Source organism: Triturus cristatus, chromosome 5_1 (genome assembly GCF_964204655.1).
Source record: "Triturus cristatus chromosome 5_1, aTriCri1.1, whole genome shotgun sequence".
Classification (NCBI taxonomy): domain Eukaryota; kingdom Metazoa; phylum Chordata; class Amphibia; order Caudata; family Salamandridae; genus Triturus; species Triturus cristatus.
The window spans coordinates 607932292-607956347 of record NC_140587.1 but is presented as its reverse complement, the minus strand read 5'-3'; the positions used below and the strand labels follow the sequence as shown (position 1 = coordinate 607956347).

At 44.3% G+C, this 24056-nt stretch overlaps 1 protein-coding gene across 1 annotated transcript in view; it reads left to right on the top strand.

The window, feature by feature from the left end:
- LOC146831270 (lectin-like) overlaps positions 1–24056 on the top strand; it is a 511784-nt gene that overhangs the window by 351592 nt on the left and 136136 nt on the right. Inside the window, exon 4 of the mRNA XM_085605534.1 lies at positions 4803–4943. Coding sequence (XP_085461660.1) covers positions 4803–4943 — 141 coding nt within the window. The remainder of the gene's footprint in view (positions 1–4802; positions 4944–24056) is intronic.

Sequence of the window (24056 nt, the reverse complement as noted above, 5' to 3'; positions counted from 1 at the left end):
AGGATTTTACAATAATTTTGAATAACTTTAAACGTTTTTGGTTTTAACTGCTTTTTTTATTTAACTGAGGAATTGATGTTCGGATTTTGCAGAAAGTTGTAATACCCCCAATCATTATCTCGCCCGTAATTTGTAATAAGGGTTGGAATAACTCTTCATATAGCGTGGCATTTTCTTCAACTGGGGCATAGATACTAACAAACATAAGGCATCTTAACCCCACCACACACGTCACCCAACACCACCTTTCATTTTTATCGCTAGAGTAATTGACCACTTATGCGTCCCGCCTTTTCCCCAAAAATTGCTGTGCCCCAGTGTCCTACTTGAGAGGAAAAAAAGCCCCTGTATGTTGCTCATGTTTCAAAACATAGAGAATTCCATCAATTTACCTGCCGTAATATGGGTCTCCTGGATTAATTCACCAAGGGATTTTCAGTTTTAATCCAAGTTTCAATAGCCTGCAGTTTCTTTTAATTATTGCGGCCGTTTATGTCAAACAAGACTACCTTCAAGATTTTATTCATTATCGTCTACTCAATCCTATTCTAAAATCAGAACCAAATCTGAATGCTATTAGACCGTCTATGATCCCCTTATGATAAGTCAAATCTAAATTCATTAAACCAAATATCTGCACTATACCTCTAGTGTGCATTCTAAACTGGACCCTAACACTTTTCTGGCCAATAGAGCAATCTACACAGAAATACAATCCCCCTTCATACAAAATAAGCATCCACATAGCAAAAAAATTTACATTTTGTATCTCTAACCGTTGTTCATTTGTGCATGTAACAGTAGTCGCGAATGTGGATCTCAAAAACAATTGCACCACTGGATCTCTTTTTAGCACCCCTATTGCCTCAGACTGTTGTAATCTGTACAGGATGACACTTGTAGCCATGTTGTAGGTTTCAAAGCCTTCTTTATTGGTTCCAGTTCCAGATCACTTCAGACAAGGTTCAGCCACGTACCAGCTTCATCATTAGCCTATCTTAGGCCCTTGTTACAGCCTCTATGTCAGCCCATGTAACAGCCCAACCAGGAGCAGCCTGCCTAGCTGCTCAGCCCATCTCCAACTGTCATCACTCACCCACACAGGCACCCAGGCATTCCATTCATCACAGTCACACCAACATTCCGTTACCATCTCTCACTCTGGCTGAGCAGCTAGGAAGACCTAGGCTAATTACAATTAAGTAAAACTCAGGATATAACATTATCCCTTTCCTTTTAAAATGAAAACAAAGTTTACATTACTACAGCAAAGAACTATACACAAAATAAACCGTAATGTCCATAACTCAAGGATGCAACCAAAAGTAAAACATCACTAAAGCAAGAACAAAGCAAATTAAAGAGAAGATAGGCAAAAACGACATATCATAATATAACATGCATCAACATTACCCATCCTCCCTCATGAAGAGTATTATACCAATTTACAACGCACCTAACACTGCGTACTTTGGGGAAGACTTAACACTGTCTAACTAGCAGTGACCCCCTCCTTCTTTCCCCTGAACATACAAAATACACGTAGTGAAAGGTGAACACACCACGACAAACACCCAAGCCATAAACAGACATCAAGGGTGAACCAACACTACAAATACACGTGTACCACAATATGGACCACATAGAGGGTACACACAGTGAGGCGCAGGGCGACTTACACACGACCACAACTGAAGCGCAGGGCGACTTACACAGGACAACACGTGATGCACAAGGCGACTTACACACACAACAGCATCTGAAGCGCAGGGCGACTTACACAGGACAACATGTGACGCGCAGGGCGACTTACACACATACAACATCTGAAGCGCAGGGCGACTTACACAGAACAACACGTGAAGCGCAGGACGACTCACACACAACACAAAGAAGTGGGAAACCACCCACCAAGACCATAACCACCCTCACATAAGAGAAACTGTGGCATACACAAACAATGTACCCTTGTACATACATAAGGAATAACACCCACTGGTATAAAGATGATAATCCATATACCTACCCCCATGTAGAGAACACTAACTGGGACTAAAACCCAACCTCACCCCTATTCCTAAGGGATAAACTGTGATGACCACCCACAATGATACTAGGACGTCCCAACAAATCATTATCGCAAAACTGTGGCATTACAACAAAATAGAACACTGTAGAACACTGTGCCCTACACCGGTGAGCGATTTCTCACCCGAGCTTACAATGTGCAATAACATCACCTTTTTAAATCACAGACTGTTAGGACCTCATATCTGTGTATCACTCCAGCACAATCGGTTTCACTGATTAAATTCCCTTTATCCTTGGCCCCACGTCTGTGTGCAAGAATTGACCAAAAGTATAGTGCGGATAACAAAGTACCTGTGGTTTCCTGGTGCTGGGGCAAACAAAACCTGAAGACAACCAGAACATTAGAGTGATCCCACGACGAAAATGCCAAAATTGTCACTCAACGCTTGCGGCAGTCAGTATGACATCGTGACCCCTCAACAATATACTCACAGTGCTTGTAAACGATACGCGGATTCTGGCACTACAGCGCGGGAACTTTGAGAGTACCCTTACTTCGTTGAACAACTCCTCTGCGCCTCTGTTTTTTTATAAAAAAACAAATCTCTGCTATACTGCTGGCAGAGATGAAGATCCTGTGCTGCAACTTCGGTCCTCCTCCCAACATCGATGCATACCACAAAAATTTCTTGTGTTGTCCCCTGAGATCACGTCGATATACTAAAACTTTATTTAAAGATAAACGAACAGCGTGGTTGGCAGCAAATATCATGCATGGCAATGACGAAGTCAAACACCGCAGATAGCCTCCAAACTCAAGATGGCGGCACGTTTTTATTATGACCGCCGGGTGGCTCACGGCACGCTGTAGCTCCCAAAGCGTGTAATGTCAGAGCTCTGCACAGTAGTCAACGTCACAGAGGATCGAAGAAAGCACTCGCGCAACTCCAAGAATAATGTGAGTGGCACGCGCATATTTAAATTTTAACTTGCAAACGACCGTTGTTAAATCCAAAAAGATGAGGGCAGTTCATTGACGAAAATAAAATGTTCACTAAAACTTGCCATTCTCTCGACAGAGCTCATGACATTAAGCCCCTTCTGCCCCCTTCTGTTGTCTACTGCAGTCGGCAGTGAGAGCACATAAACAACGTATTTCGACCGATGTCCATCACACATATGCCACGCCTCACAGACGGCTTGTACACCCAGCACAACATCTATTACGATAGAACAAGGCACTGTGTAGATTCATGAAGGCAGAGATACACCAGAATCTAACACCAAAGTCAGACGTCACATTTTCTTTAACTCCCTTGCCTTTTCCGGATTATCTTCAGAAACCAAGCAGATCAAAACAAAATGATCTCCAGGCACATAACTTCTACAGCATTCAGTTTGCATACTTGTACATTCTATGTGCCAACAAAATGCCAGTCTTAGCAAAACCACACACTGCTACTGTGTGGTACCTGTGAAAAAGTTTCACTGAGTTAGTCCATTACTCACATCAGAAAAGCCACTATTCCTTTAGCAGTAGTTACATTTGTACGGCAGATCCAAAGGGTCCAGGATATAACACAGACCTTCGCCTTCCCTCCTCCACTCTTACCCCCACACTCACCTCTCATCCAGAGCTGTGGGGAGTGGTTTGCCTTCCCACTCACACCTAACTTGCTCTGCCCCTTCAAGCCAGCCTGGCACCATGACACTGTGCCTGTGTACAACGATCGTTCTCCCCCATCCCGCCATGCACCAGGAAAACCAGAAAGAAGTAAGAAATATTCTCTGTTATAGCACAAAGGTTGTACTGTTTTCTTCACCATTCTTGTAATGGTAATAATGTTATCCTGTTTCCTTGTATTGCTGATCACAGCACACATATTTTAAACAAAAAACACGATGCTTCAATAAAAATCGAAATGTCTTGGTGAGTATTTCTTGTGCATCTCTTTGGATATGCATGAGTAACCAAAAGAAAGGTTTTTAGATCTGTTACCATAATTTCCTTGCATAGTCAGGGATGTCATGTTCTGAGGTTGCAGAATCCATTTGTTACCTTGTCAGGTTTGCGGTTACAGATGGCGCACTGTGAGCTAGCAGGTCTACAGGACAGTATATCCTGAGGGTGTGCACGGAATCAGTCTTCCACAATCCTGATGTTTATGTTGTACAACAAATGCACAGTTTTTACTGAGAAAGTATAAGCCATACTACAGTGGCACATCGTTGCTAAATCTACTGCTCTTGAAAACAAAAGGTGGCATAGCAACTGTCTGAGTTTTGTCAGATATGAACAACTGTGCCACATAACCTAAAATTAGTAAGAGTTTCATGAATAATTAAGAAGCAGTGTTATTTTGAGGATTTTTGAGGCTCTGGACAGGACATATTTTGGGGGTCCATCATAAATGGGTTAGTTTCACCTGCCAAAGTGCTCCAAAGATGCTTCTGTTGTGCCTCTTCTGGTGCTCCTATGATTTTGGTAAAATGGATCCCCCTATTGATACCTTGTTGTTTTGATTAGTGCACCACTCTCAATGAAAGTTACTGTGTATACTTGAACTCTGCACCTCTCACATTATTTGAGACTGCAGGTTTGTAATCTCTCACTAACTGAGCCTCCACATATCACAGTAGGTTTCACCTGGAAGGTCTACAATCTGTGACCCTCTTTGATTGTACAGCGTGTCATGCCTGTTGTCTGTGTCTCCTATGGTATTGCAATTTGCTTCTCTTCCACATGCTGTAAGTAATGTCTGTTTTCTCAGATCTATTGCCAGCGCCTTACTCCTGGTGCCCATCTCGCCTCTGTGCACTCACTGAGAGAAAACAATTTTATTCAGCAGCTTGTATTGGCCAGTGGAAAAGGCAGCCATGCAGTATGGATTGGTGCCAGTGATTCCTATAAGGTAAGTGCAGTTAGCAGTGCATGAAAGTTTGTGGTCCATATACTTGTGTGTATGCTAAATTACATGTATTACACTGAAAAGTGGCTTTTAGAAATACACTGATTATGCATAGTTTATGTTTTCAGTTTTAAGCAAATCTGACACATACAGTACTTAATTTGAGCTGGTAGCTGCAGGTGGGCCCAGCAGCGCTTACTTTTCCTTGTCAGACTTTGACCCAATGCAAGAGAGAGAGAAACAAGGAAGGGGAAAAAGGAGAAAGACAGAAAATCATCAGTTGCCAAGAAAGAAAGGAAGGATGCAGAATAACCTGAAACAGTGAGATTCAGGGGCACAGAATGTAAGGTGGTGGATGAAAGAGATATCTTGAGTTGGGATCAAGGCTACATCGCCTTGGTATTCAGCACCTTTTAAATTTAATAGTGCCAGCCCCAGGAATCTGAGTCAATCTCTGGGACCCAGCACTTATTCTTTTACAAATTCAGTACTGCACACACAATATAGCTTCACTAGGAAGTAATCAACTATCAAGAATCCATTGTTATGGTGATTGCAAACCAAAGTTGTCTTTTGGTATACACTTGTGCTAAAAGCAAATTCATCCAAATAGTTATCTCAAACTTAAAAAATTCTTAAGGTAATCCCACGAAGATGCATGTGGTATGTGGAGTACTGACTAGAATATTTTAACAGCCTCTGTTTAAGGCTACCTGGCTCTGGATTTACCACGTCACGGCATATCCAAAAGCTTGCCTCAAGAAAAGTTTGTGGCAACAGGATTGAACAAACGACTGCTGCCAGAGGCAAGGTTCACTGGCTCGCTGTTAAGAAAAGGATCCAGTTCAAGAGGCTCTTTTTGATGCATAAGAACTACTAGGGCCTTGATAAACAATTCCCCAAGGACAGATTCTCTTTATATGGCATCATACTGTCCTGTGCTCATCTACTGCTTCAGGTTCCCACATTTATATTAGACTGGTACATGCACTTTTCCTGCACTACCTTGGCCTGAACACATGGAACACACCTACCATTCAGCTCAGAAAATTGACACTGTTTTGCCTCCAGGAAGGCATTGAAAACCTTACCATTTTGGTTAATGTTTTGTCTATCTAATCCCTCTCACTGCCCTTTGTCAAGAAGCTACTAAGTACCAAGATGCTTTCAAGTGAATGAATGATTTATAAATACATTGGTAAGCATTTTATGATTAAAATCTAGCTTTAAACTATGTTTAGCAAGCTTCCATCCAGTATCACAAAAGTAATATAAGCACTGGACACATCCAGCCAGAAAGTCATTTTTTTGCACTTCACTGAGAAGTTCTACTTCACCAACTTTTGCTAAGAACATGAGAGAGTATTGACCAAACTTAGGGCTCTAAATGTCAAGGTATTGTGACCAGCCCTGGAAGAAAAGGAAGCTGAACCACTCTTGTGGAGAGACATAGGCTACTGAAGCCAAAGAGCCAAACTCAGCAGCCTTATGTGTGCATGGTGTTCCTCAAGAATAAGTGAGACATTCAGGACCTTGCAGACAAGCTGCAAGGTCTTCTACTGTTCCAGACCTCTGCCACAAAAGAGGATGAGTACACACCATCTCTAAACCAGTTCCTGACTTTGTGGCAGCCTTTATTACCCAATTTCTCACGTGAGGAGGAAACTGCAGTGTCCCAGTGACTGGCATTTGGTTATAATGGTTTCAGAACATTTTGATTAATCTTTTTAATCTTTAACTGTGGCTTGTGCCACAACATTTCCCCCTGTAGCCCCAATGACTATGTTAAAGTGGGCAGTTAATCAAAAGAGGGTGGACAAGGAGCTAATTATGGTCCAGCACCCATGCTCCTATTTTCAAGTACCATAGCAATGGGGGGCGGTACAAGTTTTGAGGACGTGGCCTCCCCCCGCTCTTACCTGCAGCCGCGCTGTGTAGTAAAGGCAGTAATCGATTGCAAGCACCTCACCTCCCGCTCTTAAGCCCGCCGCAGGGCAGAAAAGGCTGGGAGCGCCACGAGCTACAAAAGTCCTAGCTACGCCACTGCCATTATCACAGTAACACATGAACAGGGGGCTGTTCCTGTCAAAAGAAAAGAATAATGGTTGGAACCCTGTTGAGAGAAGGGATCCTGAATGGGTGTCATGCTTCATCATTGGACTGCTCCTCGTTGGGACCGTGCTGCAATGCACAACAAGCACCGCAAAGGGCTCTTTATCAGAGATCTTCTGGTTTTGCCTCAATGATTTATCTGTTTAAGGCAGTAGTGAGTGTTAGGGTGGCATGCTAGGTTAAGTGCTAAGTGACTTTAACCTGCATAAGGGGTACCTATTCAGCTCTTATGGAGAGGAATAAAAGAAAGGAGAGTATTTTTGTTTGGGATCTCTGAACTGTGACAGCCTCACAGTAAGTGTTGTAGGGTCAATATGTTCCACATCTTAATGGCCCAAACTGGATCTACAGATTTTCTTCAGGCCCAAGAAAATTTCTACTGTACACCGAGATGGAATATGTCATAAGGAATAGGTATTTCCAATCAGACTGGTATCTGCTATACCTACTTGTATGCAGAGACAAGGGGAATGTTCTAACCTAGATGGAAACTAGAAAAACAAACATAGAACTTTAGGAGGGGTGTCACCTTCAGGCATTTAGGTTGACACTCCCTACAGCATTAATGATCTGTCATATATATATATATATATATATTATCTACTGGCGGTCGCCAGTAGATAGTTATAGTTACAACCTAGTTTCCATAGGAAATCTCAAAATTCTATTTTGAATAACTTTGGCGCCGGTTGACGAATCCTCGCGAAATTTTCAAAACTAATGGGGCGCTCCGTTCAGCTCCTACCCTGAATGTCTCGGGGTGATTCGTCAAGCGGGCGCCGAGAAAAAGGGGGGTCCCAAAACGCGTTTTCCCCATGCATTTTTCCATAGGACCTTTAGTCGCAGCTACAGCCCGAACGGCTGAACAGAATTACGTGGAATTTGGTAGAGAGGTAGCCATAAGGTCAAGGAAGTGCCTTTTGCAGGTCTGGTGTAAATCTGTTCAGTATTTGCTGGGAAAATAGCATTTAAAAGCATATCAATATCTATACGCGCGCACCGTGCGCGCACTGTGCGCGCACCCTGCCGTGCGCGAGCGCAATTCTGATTGGTTGTTAGATGTCGGTAAACATTCGAATCGGTCTAAACCAGGAAGTGTCGGCCGCCATTTTGTCTCTCGCAGTCTTATGGGGTGAAAAACAAAGGTGGAGAATGTGAAAAGGGGGCAGAGTGGAAAGTTCCTGACCCTCTAGCCTTGGTCAGGGTGTCACAGAAGGACCCCCAAGGGAGAAAATTTTATTTTTTATTTTTTTACATCGTGAGGTGCGCGCACCCTGCGCGCACTGCGAACAGTGGGCGCTCGGCACGCAAAGTGCACCGAGTGCCCACAGAGCGCGCACGGTGCACGAAGCACCGTGCGCGCACGGTGCGCGCACGGTGTAAAACCTGAAAAATAAATAAATACATAACTTAGCATTTAAAAAACCGTACAAATTCACTGAAAAAACCATAGGTTTCACACACGTTATAGTTACGAATTAGCATTTAAAAAACCTTGCAAATTCACTTAAAAAACCATAGGTTTCACACATGTTATAGTTAGCTGGACATTTCACTCGTAAAAAAACCAATGAAATTCCCCCGTTATAGTTACTGCAGGCAACTATAACTCACGCGACCGCAATCCTCTGCTGATGACGTCAGATATTACATCACTGATGACATATGTGTCTTTCTGAAAAATAAATATTTGTAATATATGTATAGCTAAAGATTAATGGAAGAAGACATGGGTAAATAAGTGTCTAAATACAGTGATGTAATATCTGACGTCATCAGCAGAGGATTGCGGTCGCGTGTGTTATAGTTGCCTGCAGTAACTATAACGGGGGAATTTCTTTATTTGCACGCAGTAGGCAAAATGCAAAGAAGCATTTCCAGCAAGACGCCAAACGTTTCGGGCTCCATGCCCTTGTTCACTGGCGTATGTTGAAAGTTCCGGCCTGTCCGGCAGTTTATTGCATTTAAATTTTCAGCATCCTTGGTGTATCAGCATTACGCGTTTCGACAGTGGAACACTGTCTTGATCACATGACATGCTAACGGCCAATCTGAGTTTAAATACTGGTGAACAAACAGTGAAAAAAGACTAGTTTTGCTATTGTTCATGAGTGCCTAGGTTTAGACAATATTGCTACCTCATGTTGTTAATACAAATATTAACATTCATATTGTATAATGTTCAAAATCGCAGTTTACAATAAATAAATAAATATGTAAACAAGGAAAAGTGCAAGTGCAAAAAATCATATTAAAACCTCACCAGTTATTTAAAACAGCATAACTGTTGGTAAAATATACAATTAAAATTGAAAATTGTAAATTGTATTTTGAGAAACCTGCATTCTTGTAAGATTTAATTCTATAGTTATTTTTTTTTCAATTAACAAATCCAGTGATATATAATGTTGAGAGAGTTAGTCCCCTGTGGGATTATCGCATATTTTTGATGTTATTAAACCTGAATTATTAGCTAGTGCTCATATATCCCAAATATAATCGGGAAACTTCAATATGTTGAAGGATCCTTACAGAGGTTAACATCTTAGTAACGGAAAAATAGACACCATTGGTTATGAAGACAGAATAGTATCTTAATAAAATTATTATCACTAAATACTGTCGGCGATTTATCTGTAAAAAAGACCAGTAAAATCAGAGGTAAAACCGGGACTACCAGTTAAAACCTGTGATTAAAACTCGTCTAAAAACCAGGTAAAAAGCCAGATGAGTAAAAACCAGAATGATATCAGAAAGTGATGAGGAAAGATTAGAAAATAATAGTAACATATTTACCAAGTCACATATTATATTCCTATAGAAAATGATGCATTTCTTCTCCATTATTCAATCCCTTTGGCATTTTTGAATCCAGAGTCAGTATGTAATATGACTCCAATTGTCTCAGTTTCTTTTCTCTGTTTCCCCCTCTAATATATTTAGGTACCATGTCAATGACGAAGTAGCTGAGATCATTTAAATTGTTGTTATGTACATGTTTAAAACGTCTAGCTACTGGGTAACTGGGGTCCGAGTTTACTATCACTCTCAGATGTTGTAAGATACGATTAAAAGCCTGCAATTTCGTACTTCCCACATATCTTAATTTGCAGGTGCATTCTAGAACATACACTGCAAATTCAGTACGACATGTCAATACTTTGGAGATTTTTATGGGGTTAGAATCAGATACTCCTATTACTTCACATGTGTTTTTACCAAATTTGCAGGCTCTACAAGAGCTACATTTAAAGAAACCCTTTCTTTTAGTTAGCCAATTGGATGTCGTCATAACTTCTGGACTGGATCTAACTAATGCGTCTCTCATTGAAGGTGCGCGTCTAAAGGTAATGTTAGGTAACTCAGGCACCATTTGAGACATAGTAAGGTCTGTTTTGATAATGGGCCAATTTTTGTAAATGATCTTTTTGAGTTGTTTTTCTTGTTGACTATATGCTGTAATAAGTCTTATGTTGTTACCTGATTCAATCATTTTCTTATCATGACAAACAGTTCTAATTGTTTCTGTATCACTATTAAAAGTGTTGGCTTTATTCATAGCTGTCAAGAGATCTTTCTCGTTATATCCACGATGGATAAATCTCTGAAATGCCCCATTTTGGCATTCCTTGAGGTCTTGATCTGTATTACATATACGTTTGATCCTCAGGAATTCTCCATATGGGATGCTTTTAATCAGATGATAAGGATGAGAGCTACTAGCATGCAGTATCGCATTTCCTGCTGTGCCTTTTCTGTGTAGTTTGGTGTTAATGCGATTATCTGTGATATAGATCTCCACATCTAAAAACTGTATTGTCTCTAGGGGTGGGCGGAATTTGCGTAATCGCGTTACGCAAATCTCTGCGAAACGGTAAAAAATATCCGCGAACACGCAGAAATTCCGCGAACACGCGGAATTGCTTGTTCGCGATGCTTTTTTCCTGTTCACAATCACTGTTTGCGTGCTCGGGGAGAAATATCTCGCGAACACGCATTTTGAGAACGCAAACAAGCAAAAATTTTGCGAAGTCGCGGAAAGCGGAATTTTGGGCAATTTCGCGTTCTCCGCAGAACGCGAAATTACCCAAATTCCGCAAATTCCGCGAACGGAATGGAATTTACTGCCCAGGCCTAATTGTCTCCTCACTGATTTCCGCTGTAAAATTGAGATTTAAATCATTAATGTTAATGCTGTTGAGAAATTCATGAGCTGATTCTTTAGTACCTTCCCAGATGACAAAAATGTCATCTATAAATCGCCACCATTGTATCACATGTGAGTCAAACATCATCTTGTGAGTGGTTCTGAGGACATGTTCCTCCCACCAGCCGACGTGTAAACACGCGTAACTGGGGGAAATATATATAGTCATTCGGCGCCAATGATATTTCCAATAGAATGTTGCGGATTTCCTATAGAAAATAGGTCCTAACTATAACTGTCTACTGGCGATCGCCAGTAGATAATATATACATAAAAATATATATATATATATATATAAATATATATATATATATATATATATATAAATATATATATATATATATATATATATATATATATATATATATATATGGAGAGTAATAGACACAAAATGCAGGAGCATAAAGGTCACCCCAAAGTGATTAGTGCGCAATGATACAGCAAGATAGGCAGTTGACTAAACGTGAAAAACACCGCACACATAACAAACATAAATTGAGCATGTATGGGTGCTGTATCCCAATAGGTGAGAGTAGGCATCTTACCCTGTTTACCAATTCAGTATTACCCCTTAGGTCTAGGCAGAGTTGCGCATGTAGCGGCGGAGCAAACTGTGAAAAGTGAAAAAGCCATTGAGTAGGCATGTTCAAAGTTTTGAAAATTATGTCAAGAACAATGTTGATGCTGTAAAAGTACTCATGTGGTCCCTTGCGAAGTTGCACCCGTAACCTACCACTCTCTGTCGGCCTGGAAGTGAGGGAAGAGGGAAAAGTGAGGATGTTTTGAAGGTTGCCTAATTAAGCACAGGTGTGCTACAAATCATTTCATGATCAGGGCTCTCTGCATCGCTAGGCCGCGTAATGCAGCTGCCATGTTGGAAATGTAGTGTGAATGCCCAGGTGGGCTACAACTTGTCTCTGGTGTGGGGCTCTCAGCAACGCTAGACCAAGTCGTGCGTCAGCCAAGTTGGAAATGTAGCATGAACAGAGAGAGCCTGGCGTAAAAGTTACATCCAGGTTCCTCCTCCAAGGAGCAAGGATTAGCCAGCTGGTGTAGTACAGTGAAAAGGATGTGCACACGTCGAAACAGTTAATAAAAACATAAAAAATAGCTATCTTTGGATGTTGTATTGATGTAAAAATAATGAATATGGGGCTTAACAAAAAGCAAACCATATAAAACAGAAACAATGAAAGATGTTATTAAATGTTATTTCCTTTTTTATGTCATGGGACAAAAAAACACACTTAAGTTGGAAACAAATACCACAATTGTATGAATGTCTCAATCTTTCATCACATAAAGAGCAGGAATGTGATCATAAAATGTATTAAATTACATCTTGTTATTTAAATGTACCTGAGAGAGTAACTGATCTGGAAAACATAGGAGCTTTGAAAAATATGGTTCCGTTGTGTCATAATAAACACATTGGTTGTCCAAGACCACCTGAGACTAGGGTTATGCAGACCCCTCATATCATGAATGAGAAGGAAGTGTACCAGATGTATATGAATACCCCAATATAAGGCTCAAATGTCAGTATGGTAGCACAATAAAGTGGGCTCAATCATTAAATACCCTCCACCGGATATCTTCATTGCGCCCTTTGATATCAGTGGCTAGGCGGTATACCCAGTGTTTATCCCTACTAAACAATGACTGCTTGTCCCAACGTTCACATGCTTCTAGTATAGTCCACTTTATGTCATCAGGTGTGTGATTGGTGGTCAAGAACTGTGAAGACATTTTGGTGGTACAGTATTTGCATTGTAAATTTCTCTGCTGTTCCATTATCCTGGTTTTGACTGGTATGCTAGCATGCCCTTTAAATCTAAAGTCACACTGACAGGTGATGAGGTAAACACAGTTCCTAGTGTTACAGTTAGTGTGGTTCCTCTGTGTCCATGTATGCGCGTTATTCAGGTAAATCTCTTTGGTTACTCTTGTTAAATGGTACACTCCACAGGATCCATAAGGTAAGTGTCCTATAACTGAGGGAAGGTCCCAAACTGTGCGTTGTCTTTATTAGATCCCTCTCAGAGGTCTGGTATGGACCAACAAATCTTTCAAATTCTGGGTGCGTTTAAAAGAAAAACATGGACGTGGGATATCAAGGGAGCCTGAAACAGAATTGCCCAGTACTTTCCTATGATCTTCAGTATTCAAAATTGAATGAGGAGTAAAGGTGGTCCCACTTGTGATGATGCCATCAATGGGTCTTGTCTGAGGTTCTAACAAGGCTTACAAGTGATTAATGCTTGACCTCTTACAGGCCTGAGTTACTATCTTGCAGGGATAGTTGTGAGTTCTAAGGTTAGTACTTAGTTCTCTGGCCTGAATGTGCTAGTCTCTAAGGTTGCAACAGTTGTGTCAAAGGCAGAGGAACTTCCCGTTAGGTAAGGTATCTCAAAGTACTTTAGGATGATGGCTATTGTACAGGAGAAGACTGTCGCAATCTGCAGCTTTTAGAAGGTGGTTGTAGACAACTTTCCTCTGTCAAGAGAGATAAGGAGATCCAGGAATGACAGTTTTTTTTTATCTGAGATAGTTTCAGTAAATCTCAGATATGGAGTGAGTGAGTTGATCGAAACACAGAAGTCATCACAGGTATCGTTGTTCCCATGTCAGAAGATGATGATATAATCTATATAGCGTTGCCATAGTAAAATATTGGTGTTATATGGGTCCATATCTGAGAAGATGTACTGTCTTTCAAAATCAGCCATATACAGACAGGCAATGCTCGGTGCAAATGTACTCCCCATTGAAGCCCACTGTATTTCATGGTAGAGTTAGTTTTAAACTAAAAGAAGTTGTCTTTTATTGCGATTGTTGCGCACTCGATGATGAAACTGACTGGTGTCGCTGAGGTCCAGGTCACTGACCCGAGGCTAGTCTCTATCACCTCAATAGTTGTATCCTGAGGGAAATTTGTATAGAGAGCCCTGACATCCAGGGTTACCAGTAGGTCAGTCTCATACTTGAGATTGGTATCTTCGATTAGATTCATAATGCCCCTGGTGTCCTTCAGGAAGGATAGAGTCTTTTCCACCAGGGGCTGTAAAAAGTGATAACAGAATTTACTTAAGGGTTCCAACACCCACCTTTTTGGGGGCAGATGCAGAGGAAAAATAAGGGGGGCTACAAATGGATGCAATGGCAACAATCAGAACCAGAACTAACAACCAGATGTAATTTAATCAATTTCATGATCACATTCTTCCTCTCTAGGGGCCCGATTCACAGAACTAACTTAAGACAAAATCCTGCGCCACTAGTACGTCAAGAAAAGTGACGTAGTGGTGGCGCAGGTGGCTTGTAAATCTGCCTCAGAGATGTTAAGGAAATTAAGGGTAAAACAGACAAAAAGAGAGTGACAGATACAGAGACAGAAAGCAAACAACTGAGAAGGAGTAAGGCAGTTAAAAAGACTAAGACATATGGATACAGAGAAAGAAACATGGATGAAAAATTAGTGATGGAGGTAGTAAAGGTAGGGGAGTAGTAGAGAAGGAGTGAGGGAGTTACAAAAGAGTAGTAAAGCAGGAAGAGAGAGTGAGAAGAGAAATGAGAAAAGCAGAGTAAGGAGAGGTGAAGAAAAGGAAGCATGAAACGAAAGCAGTGACACATACATATATGTTAAACTTACCTGACCATCAAAGTAACTTTTTTAGAAATAAATGTTTTTTTTTATTTGCAAGGAAACTGAATTACATTTTCTAAATTTTCTTTCTAGTTCTGAAAAAAAGAAAAAAAGTATTAATATTCAACAATACATTGTATTAAACAGTACATGTTTTTTCATATTTAGCAAAGCAATTTTTTGCCCTTTTTTGCTGTTTTCAGAATGTTTTGATTTTCACTGAAAAGAGTGAAATCAATTGTACTCGTCATTTAACAGCGGGCAAAAAAAAAAACAATCTGAAAGATTGTTTAAAAAAGCCCCAAATGTATCCTCACTAAAACATACCTTAATAGAAATGTCAAAAATACCTTTTAAGTACATTAACAATTTTCAAGTAATAACATCTGTAAACCTTGTTGCAAAAGAACATTTTCCAAAATAATATCTGTCAAAGAAGTCCACAATTGTTTGTTTTACCTTTCCTTGAGGCCAAATGGTAAGTTTAAAATCCTTTTTGAGTGAAATATCCAATTTTAATCCTTTTAAATTTAAATAATGCTTTCTTCCGATGCTGATTTTAGTATTTAAAATTTGGGTTTCAGAAAAATTAAGTAACAATTGGGTAAATAATAAGGCAAACGTTGCTTGAAAATCAATTGAGAATCATTACATAGTGTCCATCCTTTTTCAAATTTAAGATAAACTGTGTAATGACCAGAAGTTATAGAAGGGCCATCATGAAAAACTATTGCAACTGCTACAAAAGTTTTTCCAGATATAGATAATTGATTACCAACAAACTTCTTTAGTAAAGTTTCCAATTTTGTTCCATCAGCTCTACAACGTTGTACCATTAAAATTACATACTGTTCAAATTTCCTTAAAATAACGTTGACAACATTTCAGATTTACATTTAGAACATTCCATGTTGTGATTAGCATCTTTAACTAATTTACTAAAAGTCACTGTTTTACTTTCTGGTAATGGTAAATATATGAACCTTTCAGAATCAACATTACTTCTGCTTGTGTTCATACAGTTATCACAACAATGTTCCCATTTATAAGAGACACCAAATACATTTTCTACTTCTACTCCTTCATCTTCCAGTACCATCAGGATATACATCAAGAATTCCTGTGCATCTTGCTGGACATTTTGTGTAAACTTTGTACATGCAGAACATACATCTAAAAGATTTCTAACATCAGAAGCACTTTCTATTTTATTTTTATCATTACTCAGCTTCTCATAAAGGAGACTCAGCAAAGAACAGAATCTTTTTTCATGATTTAGTATTATCCGCTCTTGCAAACTTTCAAGATAAAATACAACATTCAGCACTACATTTGCGTAGCAGTTGACACCAGAGCTATTTTCAAAATGACAACCAACAACCTCTTCCACACTGTCCTTTTTCTTTTTGCTTGAAGTCACATCACTGTCTTTTTGTTTTCTCTTCTGTACATCCTCATTACAGATATTCTCAAATCTCCTTTTCCGACAAACAACACGTTTTTCAAACACAGGATACTGACCTAAATGAGGAGCATAGCTTCTTCTTAATCTATTATATTCCTTTACACAGTTTGCATCAGCACTTACTTTTGAGTCATCAAAGTCTATCATGAATAAACCAGATAATGTTTTCACGCGTGACAAAGCAACATATGCCATACCTTCTTTGAACACAGTAGACCCAATGTTTACAAAAGCACTATCAACAGTTAATTTTTGAGACTTGTGAATAGTTACAGCATATGCTAGAGAAATCGGAAACTGCTTCCTACGTACATATAAGTCTTTCACTAGCAAAAAACGAACTGAACAACGACTAATGACTTTAACCTCTTCAATCTGATCAAATTTTATTTTTAAGAATTCAATTCCATCTTTTTTCTGGTACTTTACAAAACCCACAACTTTACCCATAGCTCCATTCACTAAACCTTTTTCTACATCCAAATTATGTCTTAAAATTACTCTACAGTTCATACACACATAAAGATTCTTTTCCAAACCAGCTGTTTTTTAAATGTTTTTCTCCAGAGAATCCAATTTAGTAGCCAATTTGCCTGTCAATATAATAGTTATTCGTTCATGTTGAATTTTATCCACAGCTTCCAGTTTTATGATCTCTTCATTTTCCAATTTCAAAAGTTCTTGATTGAATACAGAGCATTCATGTAGTGTTGGCATTAAGCAGATTACAGTATTTTTTTCAGCAATTTTCTTGTCTATTTTCTCTGGAACTATTTCTTCTGTTGTAAACAAATTAGGCAGCAATCGACTCTGTAATACTTTTCTGCCATGTTCTGTGAGTAGTCCAATTCTTATATCTTTCAGAATACTTGCATAGTCCTCATCATTGGCTTGCCTCATATTGGTAATGAGTTCCTTATACTCAAAATATGTCCAAATATTTACATTGCCTATACTTCCTAACGACTTTTTCTTTTTTTTTTTTTTTTTTTTTTTTTGAAACCGTTTATTGCAATCTCAAATATATACAAGTATGGGCCTACAACCTTCCGGCCGGCCGCTAAAGTGACAAAAGCACATGACATACATACTAATAAGGCACTTGGCTTTGCATAGACGATAAAGCAGGAGGTATCAACAACGTGGGCCACATAACTCTGAACCCACAATACGGTTTCGTTTTCTACAACACAACAACATAAAACCACACCCGCAAGGCAACCCACGATCAAAAATGACGACATGTGCTCCTCAAGTGGGGAACCCCAACCATCTAAAGAAATCCAGAGGGGGGGAGGGAAACTGATCCAGGACTGGGAGAACAATGTGCCCAGGGCTGAGGGAGGGGGTCAACTATGGGGATGGAGCTGGTGACGCGGGAGGCAACAACGGCGGCTCGCAAATACCCCCGCGGTAAGCGTTCCAGGGGCCCCATATCTTCACCCATGCCCCAGGCTTACCCCGCGCCACATATACCACCTTTTCTCGGAACATGCACCAATCCATATGTTCTTTCCAAGCCGACACCGCCGGGGGCCTCTGAGATCCCCACAGCTGAGCAATGTCACGTTTAGCTATCATATATCCCAGAGTCACCCATCGCATCTGCGGAACCGAGTAATCAGTCGGTTCCCACACATTCAGCAGGCATCTCCTCGCTTCAGGCAACAGCGCGACATGTGTAACCGCTCGCAGGACCTCATGCACACCACGCCAGAATCGCTCCACCCTCGGACATTCCCACAGAATGTGTAAAAAAGTCGCCAAAGCACCACACCCACGCTTACACAATCCATCCTCGGCATAGCCCATACGCTGAAGCCTTGGCCCCGTCATATACACCCGGTGGAGTATCTTAAGCTGGACGAAGCGAAGGCGAGCCGGGATGGCCACCTCCTTCGGAGAGGCCACCGCGGAAATCCAGTCCTCGTCGTCCAACTCCAGCCCATCGGCAACCCAAGCCTCGCGGAGGCCAGTCAGTAAGCCCGAGCGGTCATTTATCAATTTCTTCTAAATGAGGGAGATCGTGCTGTCCGGAACGTGGCCATCTAGCACTCTATCCTCCAGGGGGGAGGACTCCGGGATGGAGGCCACGTCTGGGAAGACGGAACCCAGTGCGTGACGGACCTGCAGGTAGCGAAAGTATTCGCTGCCCTGCAGCTGAAACTCCGCCTGCAGCGTCTCGAATGTCTTGAATCCTCCCCTCGTCCAGAGATCTCCCACTGTACTGATGCCTATCATGTCCCACCTCTCGAAGCCCTTCGAGGTCCACAAAGAGCCAAGCCTCTCCGACGCATACAACGGTGACGCCCGGGTCAAACGGTCCTTCCATCCCATAGCTGCATTAGCCGCGTGCCATACTCGCACCATGACACGCGTGGGTCCCGTCAAGCGGGAATCGGGCACGCTAGTGTAGAGCGCTCGATTGTAGTCGCCACCGGGCAGGAGCATTTTGTCCATTTCAAATGCCGGGTTTAGGGCGGGCCCATAGAAGCCGTGATTAATTGCAGCTAACTGGGAGGCCCAGTAATACCGCTTAATATCCGGGAGGGCAATCCCTCCGTCGTACCACGGGAGCGTCAATTTTGCCAGGGCTATACGCGGCCTCCCGTCCCAAAACAGACGGCGCTGTAAGCTTTCCACCTCACGGAAGTAGCGCGCCAGGACCAAGTCCATAGTGTTCTGGAGAGCGTACAAAAAGCGCGGCAATGACATCATCTTGAACAATGCCGCCCGGCCGAGCGGCGAAAGCGGCAAGCGCCGCCAGCGCGCGACGTCCTCCTTCAAGCGCTGGAGGGGGGGAAGCAAGTTTCGCTCGTAGCGGGCCACCGGGTCCAGCGTGATATAGACCCCCAGGTATCGAAATCCCTGCGAGGCAATCTGGATCGGACAGCCCCGAGGGAGGACAGGAGCCTCCCCGGAAAGCACATAGACACAGGATTTAGCCCAGTTGATGACAAGGCCAGAATTACGGCCAAAGGAGCGCAGAACATCGACCAGGACAATCAGTGATTTGCGCGGGGAGGCTAGGTACAAAAGGATATCGTCAGCGTAGAGGGACACGCGGTCCTCATACTCGGGGGTCCAACGGAGACCTCGGATAGAAGGGTGCCACCGCAGCCACTCCGCCAGGGGTTCCAGGGCCAATGCAAAAAGGAGCGGCGACAGGGGACAACCCTGTCGCGTGCCCCGTCCCAGCACGAATGGGGCCGAGACTCGACCATTCACCACCACCTGTGCCAATGGGTCCGAGTACAACAATTTGACCCAACTGATGAATCCCGGGCCAAATCCGAATTTCGCCAACATCGCCCAGATGTAGGGCCACTCGAGCGTGTCGAACGCCATGGTGGCGTCCAGGGACGCCAAGATGGCCGGCTCCCGCACGAACGGAACACGCGCGAGCACCCTGTGCAAGCGCCGCAGATTAAGGGCCGTATTGCGATGGGGAATGAAGCCGGACTGGTCTTGGTGGACCAAATCGCCCACCACGCCGACCAGCCGGTTAGCGAGCACCTTGGCGAGGATTTTAGGCTCCGCGTTTAAAAGCGAGATAGGCCGGTAGGATGTAACCCGGTCCCGCGGTCTGCCCTCCTTGTGGATAACCACGATGGTAGCCAGACGCTGGTCCGGCGGGAGGGAGCCCCGCGAGTGAGCCGCAAGGAACATAGCGCGGAGGTGGGGTGCCAGTACGTCCGGTCGCAATTTATACAGCTCGATAGGAATGCCGTTCGGGCCCATGGCCTTGCCAGAAGCGACCGAGCGGATGGCGAGGGCAATTTCGTCCGAGGTGGGGGCGGCATCCATCAATTCCCTGTCCTCCATTGAGAGGGAGGGCAGCGCGATGTCACGCAGCAGGGCATGGGAATCCTCCTCCGGGCAGGGAGAAACCGGGGAATATACCTCGCGGAAATAATCCGCGAAGCAGGAGACAATGCCTTCCGGCTCAGTGACACGTACACCATCCATTCTTTCAATCAGCGGGACCACACGACTAGCTCTCTCCTTCTTATCCAACCACGCAATCAACTTACCAGCCTTATCACCCACATCATACAATCGCCCCTGTTGCTCTCTGCTGAGGCCCCTGGCCGCCTCCGTGACGAGGGACCTATAGGCCGCCTGCTTAAGGTGTAGAACGTGCAGCGCAGCGTCAGTCACCCCACTCCCCAGACCACCCTCCAGTTCAGTGATTTCGGCCTCCACTCGGGTCACCTCCTCCTGTGCGCGCCTCCGGGCATGGGAAATAAGGGAGAGGGCCTCCCCTCTAAGCACAGTCTTGAAAGCCTCCCACAGGGAAATGGCAGACGGGACAGACCCCACATTCTCCTCAAAGTACCGTTGCAAGCATTTAATCAAATCAGCACGAAAAGTGGGGTCGCGCAGGTACCAGGCATTGATTGGAGCTACCCTGCCCTCCCCCCTCGGGAAGACATCAAAGTGCAACAGGAGTGGGGAATGATCTGAAATACCCCGCGCCAGGTGGCGCACCTCCCCCACTCTCCCGGCATAGGCCGCAGGAACAAGGACATAATCAAGCCGCGAAAGGCTACCATGGGCCCCCGAATGGAAGGTGTACTGCAGCTGAGCGGGATGCTTTAGACGCCAGCAGTCCACCAATCCCAGCGTGTCCAAAAGGCCAGACAGCCACGCTTGTGCCCGGGGGAGGTCCCTAGGGGGATAACGATCCAGAGTCCCAGAAGCCACCGCATTGAAGTCCCCCCCAACCACCAGAAGCCCCCCCGGAAGGTCAAGCAGGAGGCGTCCCAGGTCCGCAAAGGTGGTGGACTGTAACCCCGGTGGGACGTACACTGAGACAAAGACGACTACCTTGCCCTCCATTCTCCCCACCAAGACAGTGTAGCGTCCCCTCTCATCATGGCGCACCTCGTCTATTTCTAGCGGGAGCGAGGTCTTGACCATAATGCCCACCCCTCGCGAGCCCGATGTGAAGCCCGAGTGGGCCACCAAACGATAACCACGTCTATTCATGGCACAATAGGAGTTACCAATGAGGTGTGTCTCCTGCAAAAAGACCACATCGGGCGAAATCCGTTTCAGATATTGCAGGACCACACCCCGCTTAATCCTATCACCCAGTCCGTTAACGTTCCAGGACAGCAAAGTCAGGTCCCTACCCCCCATCACATACAGAAGCCATCAATTGTCCCCCCGAGAGCATCTCAAAAAAACCAATACAATAAAGGGTTTGCCTTGCGGTAGAAACGAACCACACCCCACCCCAACCCACCCATCCCAACAGAACTCCCCCCACCCTGCACCCCTGCATGAGCCCAAACAGCCCCCCCAAAGTGCAGTGTGCCTGTCGCCCCATGGAAAGAAAACTAACTAGTCCCCCAGAGGAGGAGGGAGATCCCCCAAGAGACCCCACACGACCTCCGCAGGAGGGGAACTTACCCTAACAGTCAATGGTGACAATAACACAGTCCAGAGCAAGGCCTACCATTAGTCCCTCAGTCCTGATCCGGCGGGCCCTCCCCACCAACCGCTCCCCCCCCACCTCCCCGGCCCCGATCTCCGGGCAGAGTGTCCAGCCAGTCCCCGGCCGCTTCGGGACGATCAAAAAAGTGCGTGCGGCCATCCACCTCCACCCTCAGCTTAGCCGGAAAAAGCATCGCATATTTGATATTCAGGTCCCGTAGGCGACGTTTGACACCGAGAAAACTCAGTCGCTGCTTTTGGACCGCCGGAGTAAAGTCAGGATAGAAATTGATATCCATATTGTCAAGTCTGACCGGCCCTTGTAGCCTGGAGGTCTGCAGGATAGCGTCCCTGTCCCGAAAATTGAAAATCCGGGCGATGAGAGGCCTCGGAGGGGCTCCGACCTTAGGCCTACCCCCGGGGACCCTGTGGGCACGTTCCACTGCAAAAAATTTACTCAGCCCCCGAGGCTGGAGATGGGTGAGGACCAATTCCTCCACGAACAGATCCGCTGCCTCTGCCTCGCGTCCCTCCGGCACCCCGATAATGCGGACATTATTCCTCCGGGCCCGACCCTCGGAATCCTCCAGTCGACGATGCATCAGGGCGCTCGCCTGGCCAAGCCTGCGCACCTCCTGTTGGAGGGCCGCCACGTCGGATGTGAGGCCCGAAGTAGAGTGGGCCAAAGAATCGACCCGGTCATTTGTTTTGGAGAGATCGGCTCTCACGAGGCCCACGTCCACGAGGACCGAGTCGATCTTCTGCGCCAGAGTGTCAAAGCGCTGGTCCACCGAGGCCTTCATCTCGGCGATGGCGCCCATGACATCTCGGAGGGTCAGGTCCGTGGGCAGAGCAGGAGCGTCAGTCGGGCCCGTAGGGGATCTACGCAGCGCCTCTGGAGATCCCTTCTGGAGGGTGTAGCGGTCCATATTGTTGGATTGATGGGCCGCGCCACGACGGGTCGACTTCACCTTAGCCCGGTCGCCATCTTGTTTTGTGGCCATGGTCGCGGTCCCAAATCGAGCCAATCTCCTCAAAAAGGGGGTAGACAATCCCGTTCAAGGGCTCCGGGGGGGGGCGACCACCGCTCCGCAGGACGGACCGCAGCCGGCGGGCCGGCAGGGCACCCCAACAAGGCCACACCACCGCACACCGCCTCGCGACCCTACCTCGCCTGGCAGCAAGGAGGGCGCAAAAGCGAAAGTGAAAGTGCGGGGTGCGCGAGTCGCCCAGCCTTGCCCGCCGCTGTTATTCACTTTGTCGCCGGATCGCCCCACAACTCCAGTACGGGGGGCCGGCGTGGAGAAGGCCGCAAACCTTAATCGGTGCTCCCGCCGGTGTCCGAGGTCCGAATTGAAAACGGAAAACGGGCGTCACCTCAGCTCGGGTTCAGAAACACAGTCCCCTCATCTAGGACAGGATTCGGTCAGGATTTATGCAGGAGGTCGCGGAGGTCCTCGGGAGCCTCGCACCTACGCGGCCATCTTGGGTGCGCGCTAGGCTCCTCTCCCCTAACGACTTTTTCGTGTATTCATGTGTAAGTGTATGGAATACCGGTTGTCCTTTAACTGGAGTAAGTTGCAAAAGATCCCCAAAAACTATGACGTGTTTTCCTCCAAATAACACGTCATACTCTGTCTTCAGAATTTGCTGTATTCTTAAATGCACAAAGGCAAGCATTAAGTTTGATACCATGCTTACCTCATCAATAATGAGTACTTTCAATTTCTTCAATACTCTTGAAACTTCCAAGCATGCTTCTCCTGCTAGTTTGTGGTACTGTATTTTGTTCTCATGCTCTACATTAGCAAACGATGTAAGGTAACTCCTTTTATGTTATACGCTGGAGCAGTAACAACACAAGACAAAATGGAATCCATTTTCTTCTGTAGGTAGCTTCTAATTACATTAATTAAGAAACTTTTTCCAGTTCCTGCTTGTCCACTGACATATATTCTCATTGGTTCAAAAGATGTGCATGAGCACTCTTTATTTCCATGTAGTAATCCGTGATCAATTTTTTTCCTGACTTCTTCATGAATTTGTTTTTGTTCTTCATTCAGTTGCTGCTCCAAATATGTTAAGTCTACTAAATCTTCCTGAGCTTGATTCATAGCTGTTTCCACTTCATTCATGGCTATTGCTGCTTCATTTTCTACGATTGGTTGTCCTAGAGGATCTTGACTGAATGTCCCAGAACTTTGACTGTCTTGAGAACTGTCTCTAGCTACTTCAGCTGCAATT